The sequence below is a fragment of the Urtica dioica genome, chromosome 10 (genome assembly GCF_054948205.1).
Source record: "Urtica dioica subsp. dioica isolate 48M chromosome 10, U.dioica_male_clone48M_v1_H2, whole genome shotgun sequence".
NCBI lineage: Eukaryota > Viridiplantae > Streptophyta > Magnoliopsida > Rosales > Urticaceae > Urtica > Urtica dioica.
Window position 1 is genome coordinate 13298920 of NC_142765.1, and position 10929 is coordinate 13309848.

A 10929-nucleotide genomic window follows, 5' to 3' on the forward strand; every position below is an offset into this window, starting at 1 on the left:
TCTATGGTATTAAACATGATTTTTCATCAAACACAATAGATCTATTTTTGAAGATCTCGGTGTCAAAGTTGTAGGATTTGGAATCACTCAATTTCGAGTTCATATGAGATAGATATGATTTTTTGAAGTTTTTATGAAGAAAAAAAAAGTGTAGGAAAAAAAGTAGGAGAGAGAAAGTGACGAATTTGTTAATAGATAAGGACAAATCAGACCTTTTTTTTTTTCTTATCAGTCCGTTTGGTTATATTCCTAAAATTTGTCAAGCGTGGACTAAAATAAAAAAAAAAAGATAAATTACAAGAATACCCCCTGAATTCAGGGGTCGGTCACTAACTGCCTCCTAAACTCGAAAAATTCACAAAAAATCACATGAATTCTCGTTCTGTTAAAGTGTTGCCCCTTCTGTCAAAAATATTCCGTTAAAACTTATATTTTGAGCACATGACTCTCACGTGATTATTATTTGAAGGAAAAATTAATAATATTGCTTAAATAATTAAATAAACCATTTAGTTACAAAAATCACAACCCTTTTTTTTGTCCCTTTTCTGAAAAAGCTTCCAGAAAGAGACAAAACATAAAAACCATCATCCCTCTCAATAACCCTCACTCTTACTCAGGTTCGAGAACATCAACAATGGCAGACAAAGAGGAACCAGAGCAAGACGGCAGCGGCGACGACTTCAAGATCGCTCTTGCACTCCTACGTCGGCCTAAGCTTCGGCGTTTTCCTCACCGTGGTTCAGCGATAGATGGCGGAGCTCCATCGCGCGGAGGAGCAGGTCCGGCAGAAGCGATGGCGGCAAAGAGAGGACGTGAAGGCGAACGCGAGAGTGGTCGAGATCTTCGTTGACCATAGAAGCTCGTGGCAGGCTGAGGAGAAGTGGCTTCTCCACCAGATCGACTCGGCGAACCAGGAGATCGTTCACCTCAACGCCACCGTCGTCGACCTCGAGAAGAACGCCGAGGAATCCAGGGACTGCCTCGGCAGACTCGAGGCCGACCTCGTCGAGCGTGACCAGGTCATCGGATACATGTCCAGAGCCGCCGATTCCGATGAAGAACGCGAAGGAGATAATAATTTTTAAGCAATATTATTAATTTTTAGTAATTTAAAACAATTTAATAATAAGTTTATCAAAAATTATTAAACATGTTTCAATTTTATAAATAAATGGTTTATTTAATTATTTAAGCAATATTATTAATTTTCCCTTCAAATAATAATCACGTGAGAGTCATGTGCTCGAAATATAAATTTTAACGGAATATTTTTTACAGAATGGGCAATACTTTAACAGAACGAGAATTCATGTGATTTTTTGTGACTTTTTCGAGTTTAGGGGGCAGTTCGTTACCGACCCCTGAATTTAGGGGGTATTCTTGTAATTTATCCAAAAAAAATGAGGTTTGTTTTTTCCCATATTTCTAGAACGCCCTATTTCTTAATATACATTACTTCACCATGTTTAATGTGACATTCCTAGAAATATTTTTAAAAGATTATATTTAAGAACCAAACATGCTAATCTAAGATTTTTAAGAATGTGATTTGAGATTCCCAGGAATGTGATTACATTTCATCACTCTCAACCAAACACACCCTCTTAGTTTTGACAAATTCTCTATCTAGTTAGGCTTTACTATCTCTTTGGATTTATTGTTGCATGGACCTAACCTCCGATCTGTTACGTTCCCCTAGGGTCAAAATGATCACGTGGCTCGGGCCAACTTGATAGGTGGGTGACAATATCTAGTTTAGGAAGTACTTTCGTTAATGTTGGTCTGAATTGAGTTAGGGTTTTCTAATTTTATAAATTCCTACAATAATTTTTACAAAAATCCAGTGTGGTAACGAACTCAGAGTTAGTAGAAATATTTTGTTTTTATTTTATAAAAATACCCGTAGATATTGAGGCCAGTTACAAAAATACATGTTGAAATAAATGTTAAATAAAACGATAAACAGATATATTACTATGAAAAAGATGTATCTATTAAAAAAAAAAAAAAAAAAAAAAAAAAAAAAAAAAAAAAGAGAGTTATCTAAGGGATTTTCGTCCAAATAGTGACCGAATTCTGAGCCCAAAAGGCCCATTTTCTTAAGCGGTCATGGAAATCGGTGGAAGATCAAACACTTTGACATGTGTCACAAAAAATTCAAGAAGATTCCAAACACTTTGACATGTGTCACAAAAAAATCGCACCAAAAAAAAAGTAAAAAAAAATAGAAAAAGAAAAGAATGAGCTAGAGAAACAATGAATCTTCCGGCTACAGCATCAACAACTACAACAAAGCTCGCGTGTAGTGGCGGCTATCGTACGCCTAGAGTGAAGCGGTTCTTATCCTACACCCTCTTCTTTTGCCATCAAATTCACTCTCACAATCACCATCGTCGTCGTCCTCATCTTCTTCAACGATCGCTCTTGTCTCCCAAGATTCCGACTCTCTCTTTCGGTCCTCAGTTCCCAAACACAAATATAAACTCACCTTTCTTCAAGATGGAGGTATTCGTCTCAGATCCTCAAATTTTTTTTTTGTTTTTTTTTATATATATATATTTCATCTTTCTATATGTGTTTTTGTTTAGTTTCTGTGTTTTGGTGTTTTATATAATGCAAAGAACAACATATTTGATCGGTAATGAATATATATATATATATATATATATATATATATATATATATATATATATATATATATATATCACTCTAGGAAGATGTCTAGTCTCTTGTCTGAAAGTTGAGTTTGGAGATTCCTTTTCCAGTTTTAGATTCTAATATCATGGACGATAGAGAAGTGCTAGCAAGAGTAGTACTACTTTTTTTAGGTTCTTAAGTTATTCGTGATGGTCAGGTTGATATATATGCCTGTACTTCCAGGTAATCTATCATCAAGTATTGTGGACTTTGTGTTGTTTGATGTTACTATTGTTTGTTTCAAGTTGGGGTGGTTGTGGTTCCCACTTTAGTGCTCATCAAAATTGTACATCCCCGAGAGATTCCGAATGAACAAAGTTTGCCCATTTGTGGTCCTAGTCCCGTTGCTTTACAAGTTTACGAGGTATTATTTACTCTCGAACATTCGGGATGAAAAATCGGTTCGAACTAGGGCTTTATTTCAAAATCAATTGGCAATAGTACGACCATATATAAGCCTTGTCAATAGCCTGTTAGGACCGTAAGGGTATTACTGTAATTACGTACTATTAGTTAGTTAGGCCGTTTACTTAGTATAAATAAGAAGTGAGGGAAAGAGATTGGGCATCGGAAAAGAATGGTATCATTTGGTTAGGAAGTTAGTTCAATTTGGAGAGCACGGACCTCTCGAAAGTCCGATATCTTTTGTAAATTCCCGTTTAATCAAGAAAACCAATTTCAGTTCGTATCAAGTTGACCTAGGGCGTATCATAGCCATTTCATCTTATTTTTAGACCGATGCTCATTTGTTCTTTCGCCGGATCTGATGATGACATGTATAGTAGTATCATAGACTTCTATTTGAGAGGAGTAACCTACAACCTTATGTTCGATTTGAACTCGCAAAAAGTAACTTCTCATAGACTTCTATCACAGAATCAACTGACAATGAGAGGTGTAAGCTATGACCTTTACAAATTTCATGTTGGATCTGAACTCACAAATTTTTCATCACGGACCTTGTGTATGTGCATATATACAGAGGTTTTGGAGTGGAAGTGGAATGGGCAAGAACAAGGCGATGGTGGAGCAGCTTCAGCGGTACGGAGTGGTGTCGTCGGAGAAAGTGGTGGAAGTGATGGAGAGCGTGGACAGGGCTTTGTTTGTTCCGCAAGGAAACCCGGCTTACATGGACTCACCAATGGCGATAGGCTTCAACGCCACCATTTCGGCGCCGCACATGCATGCCACTTGTCTTCAGCTCTTGGAGGACAAGTTGCAGCCCGGGATGCGTGCTTTGGACATCGGCTCCGGTAAGACAAAAACACTTGAAGAGCATCTACTCCAATAGAGTTTCATTTGTTTCTCTCTTAGAAACACAAAGTCTCGGAAAGGAAAATATAGTACTAACTAAATTAATAAACATTAATATTACTATTTTTTTTTTAACCTAAAATTGTTTTGTTTTCCACATCCATTTCAAAAATTGTTACAAAATACTGGATTTCGTGACAAGTTTTTCATGAAAAAGTTTGGTAGTAGATGTGAAAAGGCATATTCGGTTTATTTTAGTTTTAGAAAGAAAAAAAAAAAACATCCGAGATAGAAATATTCGTGTCCAATTCCATATGGACGTCGGTTCCGGTTAGCCAAAAACACATAAAGAGCATCTACTCCAATGGAGTTTCGTGTGTTTTTCTCTTCGAAACACAAAATCTCGGAAAGGAAAATGTAGTGCTTACTAAATATATAAAATTATCCTTGGGACTGTGAAAGAAGTAATATGCTAAAGGAACTAGACATTAATATTACTATTTTTTATTTTTTTTCTTACCTAAAATTGTTTTGTTTTCCACATCCATTACAAAAATTGTCGCAACATACTGGATTTCGTGACAAGTTTTTCATGAAAAACGAGATTTTGTAACCAGTTTGGTAGTATATGTGAAAAGATGTATTTTAGTTTTTGGGAATAGAAAAAAAAAAAAACATCCGAGATAGTAATATTCGTGTCTATTTCCCTATGCCGAAAGATTCCAAGTATTATTCCTCCATTATAGATTCTCTTAAAAGTTATATGGATTCTGAAAATATTATCACACGAACCTTTGTGTTCTTCCTTTATTTATTTATTTAGGTTTACATATTATTCAGGAACGGGCTATCTCACGGCTTGCTTCGCATTGATGGTGGGGCCAGAAGGCCGTACGGTGGGCGTGGAACACATTCCCGAGTTGGTCGCCTCTTCCATCCAAAATATACAAAAAAGCGCCGCCGAGCCATTGCTGAAAGACGGTTCACTCTCTGTGCACACTGGTGGTAACGTATCTGAAATCCAGTTTTTCTTTTTCAAGAAAAGTGTATAATAATTTTGTGGAACATGAAATGGAAACTGTTTGTTGTGCAGATGGGCGACTTGGGTGGCCCGAATTTGCGCCGTACGACGCAATCCACGTCGGAGCGGCGGCTCCGGTGATCCCGCAACCCCTGATCAACCAGTTGAAGGTCGGGGGTAGAATGGTCATTCCTGTAGGGAACGTGTTTCAGGATCTCAAGGTCGTCGACAAGAATCTGGACGGCTCAGTCAGCGTCCGCAGCGAGACTTCTGTCCGCTACGTTCCGCTGACCAGCCGCGAAGCACAGTTGCAGGACTAGTCTCTCTCTCTCTCTCTCTCTCTCTCTCTCTCTCTCTCTCTCTCTCTCAAGAGATTTTGTACATAGTTTAACGTAAGTTCCATGGTCTAAGTTGGAGTGGATGGTTTGTGTTAAGGATAATGTTTTAGACACCAAATATAATATTTATAGTTACCTAATGATATTGTGCTGCTGCTGAATCTATCTTGCTGATTGAATCTAAATCTCAGTGTTTCAAATTCCGGGGAAACCGGACGGGAACCAGTCCGGTTCCCGTTTTTTTTTCACAACTCCGGCACCGGAATGAACAAAACCGGAAGTTTCGGGAGATTCCGAGGAATCCGGACCGGGAACCAGGCCGGAACCCGGTTCACACTTCCCGGTCCGGTTCAGGTGTGTTTTTTTTTTTTTTTTTTTTTTTTTTAAACCAGTGAGATTTGGGCAAAAACATCTGGACGAGACCTAAAATTCCGCTGCGGCCCAGACCAATTCTCACGCCATTTCGCGACTTTCCGAGGTTCCCTTAGCTTCCCGTCGCGCCGAAGGCAAATTTTCACTTGATCCTGCCGGACAGCACTGGTATTGGGCTAGATCCCAACGTGGTTTTATTCTTTTTGACGATTTTGAATTTTGTTTTTATTTCTTGTTAATTTTTTAAGATCAAGTATAAATTGATAGTTGTGAACATGAATCTAGTGTTGATTTTGAGTCTGCGTTATTTTTTCTATTTGTTTTTATTAATCCGAATTATTTTGTAATTATTTTGTTAGTTTGTAATTATTTTGGTTTAAATCATGTATGTTAAACTTGATTATTGTTTTATTTCGAATTTCTTATGAATCGTTTTCAATTTTCTTTTACATCCGGGAATATGTTAGAGTTTGTATTCATGTTTTTTTTTATTAATCCGAATTAATTTTTGAATTTATTGTTAGTTTGTGATGATTATAGTTGAAATTATATATTTAAAACTATTATTGGTTTATTCCGAATTTCTTATCAATTATTTTCAATTTTCATTTAGATCCGTGAATATTTTAGTTTAGATCCGAGAATATGTTAGAGTTGTGAATATAATTCACGATTGTTAGTCTAATTTAATTTATTAATGATTCATGATTGTTAGTTTTAGTACTTAATTTGTAGGTTACAAGAATGTCGCCCCCTAACCCAGCTAGGAGGTATTGTACGCCCGTGATCGGAAAAAATAATGTGCACTAGTGTATATTTTGTAATCACATTATTGGAGGCGGCGGCATCATCAGAGTGAAATACCGCCTAGCCAATATAGACGCGACCAAGAGTGTAAAGTTCTGTGATAAAGTCCCTCATGAAGTCATGGAAGAGATGCGAGGTTTACTTCTTGGCAATGTCGAAAAAAAGAAGAAGAAACATTTGTTGGACTCTACGCTTCGGAGGACATTGAATAAAAATGTTGGCATTGAAGAATCAGACGGAGAAGAAAACTACGATGCCCAATTACGATTAGTGATGAAGATGTCACGACAAGAGGCGGCTTGGACAGAATGGGAGGCTCAGATGATGTCGGGTCCTAGTAGTGGTTCTGCTGAAAAATCTCCACCGGCTGCTCTATCCTTATATAAGTCTGCAAATGCTAAGTAAAAAAATTGACGAGATGGTGGAGCCGAAGAAGAAAGAGTGGCTCGGAAGATCTATAACCAAATTCTTCATTCACCAGCATGTGTCGGCGAGCAAGGCGGACTCTCATAAGTTCAAAAATATGATTGCGACCTCTCAAGATCTATGTAATCCTCAATTTGTCATCACTTAATGTAGTTCCATACTGATGCATGTATTCTTTAAACGTTAATGTGATGCTCATCTATAATCTATATTGCAGGTCCTAATGTTCCTATACCATCACCGTAAAAAATTCATAACAAGTATCTCGATATGGAGGTTGCAGACGCAGAGAACTACGTTGAAGAACAAGAGAAGCGGTGAAAAAGAATGGATGCACCGTACTCACTGATGGTTGGACAGGACCGACCAGACTGAGCATCATCAACATTATGGTATATTCTGCTGGTGCAACAGTGTTCTTAAGGTCCATTGATGCATCCAAGAATGTGAAGACGGGGGAGTACATCTACGGAATATTGAGGGGCGTGGTCAAAGAAATCGAAAGACACAATATCGTCCAAATTGTGACCGACAATTGTTCGAACTACCAGAGTGCCGGTTTGAAATTACAATGTAAGTACAATGTGTACTGGACACCTTGCGCCGCACATTGTCTATATATGATATTTGAAGATATTTGGAAGAGAGATAGTGTTAAGCAGACTATCAATGTAGCGAGGAATGCTACTAAGTTCATCTACAATCACAGCACTGTGCTGTCCAAGTTACGGGACACATCCCCAAGCAAAATTGTCCGTCCCGGCGCAACAAGATTTGCCACAAACTATCTAGCTCTCAGAAGTCTTTGAGAGAAGAGAACTGCGTTGAGGACAATGTTCACTAGTCAATGGTGGGATGACTGCAAATTGAGCACAAAACCAATAGGTAGATCCATCACCGAGACTTTTCTAAACCCCAGGTTTTGGCAATCGGTGGACGAAGTGTGTGCCATATTCGAGCCGATGTACACCACTCTTCGATTAGTGGACACTGAGGTGCATCCCACGATGGGATTACTGTACTATGTCTTCCATGAGATGAAAAAGAAGTTGGAAGCGATGAATGGGAAAAAATGGGTCATCGACATCGTGGCAAATAGATGGAGTACTCAAATGGGTCATCCACTACACGTTGCAGCTTTCTTCCTAAATCCAAAGTTGCAGTTTAACCCAGTTATAACCATGGAAAATACTCACATGGCCGCTGTCACAAAGGTGTTCGACTTCTTGCATCCAGAGTTAGATGGGGCCACTCTTGGGAAAGAGGTATAATTTCTGACTATGTAGTAGATTTTTTTTTTCTTACGATGTATATGAATATCGTAGTCTTATTTGATTTTGTAATTACAGTTTATCGCATTTCGAGACGCTCGAGGGGACTTCTCACAAAGAAGTGCTATTTCGGCACGAGGCACCCTTTGTGCAAGTAAGTGTTTTGTAAAGTGTTATACACAAACTATGTGTCATGAAATGTTATGAAATGAAATTCGGATGATTTATGTCACATGATTGCAGATGAGTGGTGGGAGTGTTACGGAAATTGGACTATGACTTTACAGACGTTGGCCATTCGAATTTTATCACAAACTTCATCCCCGTCCGCTTGTGTGAGGAATTGGAGTACATTTGCCCTCGTCCACACAAAGAAAAGGAAACGCCTAGCGTACAAAAGACTGGAGAAGCTTGTTTTCTCCTCATACAACATGAAGTTACAGATCCGAGAAATAACTCGGATTCATGACAACACCATGGCCCCGATAGATCCTTTGGATATCATTGAAAGAGCTTTCAAACGTTCGGGGAATGACAATGAGGGAGACGACGAAATGCTCTGTTGAATTTATGCAGTTCAACTGGACGACGTCGACCAGAACCTGGATCCGATAGTAGCTCAAGAGGCTCGATAGCATGGAGTTGATCCGGAGCGTGTGGTTAATGATGAAGTCTAGCCTCAACGCGGATCTGGAAACAGTTCGGATTCAGATGGCGAAGGAAATGGATGTAAATCAGGCGAAAGAAGTGGAGGTGAAGGTGGAACAGGCGGAGGTGGTGGAGGTTCCTATGGTGCTGGAGGTTCAGGTTCCTATGCTGCTGGAGGTTCATATGGTGATGTTGGAGGTGGTCAAGTTGGATACGCACCATCGGAAGAGGATTGACCATCTTCATCACCCTGCCTTTTTTATTCAGGATACAGGAGAGGTATGAATGATGCCATGTCATTTACATCTAGCAATGACATTGATGACTTGTCCTACAACTTCGGATTGGTATCAATTGGTCCTCAAGGCACGGAGTCCTCGTATGACGACGAGTCTTCAGTTACAACCAGGACTACTATCCACTAGCAAATCCCGCTCCCGACACAGTGCAACCATTTCCAGGTTATCCCCTCCACTCCATGTCTGTTGCTGCAACTCAATATGAGTTTGACTATCACTTGGACAGGGACTTTTTTGCACATGCTCATTACATGAGTATGACCGCTGCATACAGTCGCTTTCCAGAGTAGTCCTTTTATTTCTTTTAGGTTGAAGTTGAACTATGGTATTTGGTGGATTGTGTTGAACTTTATCATTTTAGTTTGTACTTTATATTGAACTTAGTTTTTGTTGTGTTTGTATTTTGGTAATGTATTGAAACATTGTACACTATTTTCAATTTTATGAATTTTATCCTATGTACTTTATATAATTTTCACTGGATTCCTCTTGGTAAATACGGTAAATGACAGTATTCCTCAATGGTAACAGTAAGTTCAACGGTACAGTTTTCCTTTTCCTTTTATGCTTTCAATGGTAGTCCTTTCGGATATTAGTGATTACCAATAAATTCTGAACCTCGGAACGGTAACAGTAACAGTATTTTGATCCTTGATCTAAACACCTCATGAAAGTATCACAATTCCATTTGTTTGGATAGACAAAAAGTTTAAGCTAAAACGCATTGATAGACTAGCAAACAAGCATAAAAAGTAGTCTTGGATTCTTCTCATCTCAGTTCACTTCTTCAGCTACAACGCCCTGGTCTCTCTATGGCGTCTTCAACCCTTAGGGCGTCTCCAACTTCAATGATCTACGCCTATAAAAAATAAGATGAACCATGAATGAGAAAAACTATAAAATATGACTGTACACACAAAATGTGGTTTTAATCTGTCAATTATTTTTGGAAGATATGACTATGACTCCTAGAACCCAAATGAGCTAAAATCACTAGACCAAAGAATCATAGCTTTATCAATTAGTGTTATTGTTGGCTCATTTCGAATTTAGCGTAGTAGCTAAAGCTGTCAATTGGGCTAGGCCGTCAGCGAGCCACCCCGCCCAGCCCTTATTTTAATTGGTTTTGGACCCAGCCTGGATAACAGAAGGGCCGGGCCGGTTTTTAAATTCGTCCTAGTTTGAGACTTCATTTTAGGACCAAAATCCGGCACGGCCCAGGTATAGAATCGGCACGGTCTAGGCACAAAATCGTTACAGACCGGGCACGGCCAAGGCACAAGCCCGTTTGAGGCCCAATTTTTTTTCTCTAACATTATCTATAACACTTACACTTGCTTAAAATAAAGTAAAAAAATTTATAATATTCTAGCTCATGATGTTTAATTCTCTAAATCGTTCATTTTGTATGTAATATTCTCTATATAAAGTCAAGAGATTTATTTGATACTGTTGTACATCTTTATTTTTCAAATTGAGAACTACGAGTTAGATCTGGATTATTATTTCCATGGATTTTTGGAAGTATTTTGCAAAGGCACATAAGTATCATCAGTTGTATACTATCCAACTTCTCATCTTGCATTACATGAATTATTTAATATTTCAAATGTTTTTGCTACTTATAGACCGTACGATCTATTTAAGTCAATTATTTCACCTGTGGAGATCAACGACAATCACAACAACAACAAAGTTCTCGCTCTTCATCAAATCCAACCAACGCGTCATGGAACTTGATTAATAAATCGAGACATCATTCGTTGTCATCATGTTCTCAAACATCATCTTCC

General features: G+C 38.4%; 2 protein-coding genes across 2 annotated transcripts; both read left to right on the top strand.

The window, feature by feature from the left end:
* The first annotated feature begins 2204 nt into the window (after positions 1-2204).
* Positions 2205-5475, top strand: LOC149383431 (protein-L-isoaspartate O-methyltransferase 1-like). Its single transcript, XM_089629227.1, has 4 exons — positions 2205-2508; positions 3683-3953; positions 4795-4959; positions 5048-5475. The coding sequence occupies exons 1-4, from the start codon at positions 2260-2262 to the stop codon at positions 5293-5295; spliced, it is 933 nt and encodes a 310-aa protein (XP_089485353.1). The 5' UTR covers positions 2205-2259; the 3' UTR covers positions 5296-5475.
* Positions 5476-7992: 2517 nt separating this feature from the next.
* LOC149383432 (uncharacterized) lies at positions 7993-9304 on the top strand. Its single transcript, XM_089629571.1, has 3 exons — positions 7993-8183; positions 8268-8343; positions 8433-9304. The coding sequence occupies exons 1-3, from the start codon at positions 8031-8033 to the stop codon at positions 8753-8755; spliced, it is 552 nt and encodes a 183-aa protein (XP_089485697.1). The 5' UTR covers positions 7993-8030; the 3' UTR covers positions 8756-9304.
* Positions 9305-10929: the final 1625 nt, after the last annotated feature.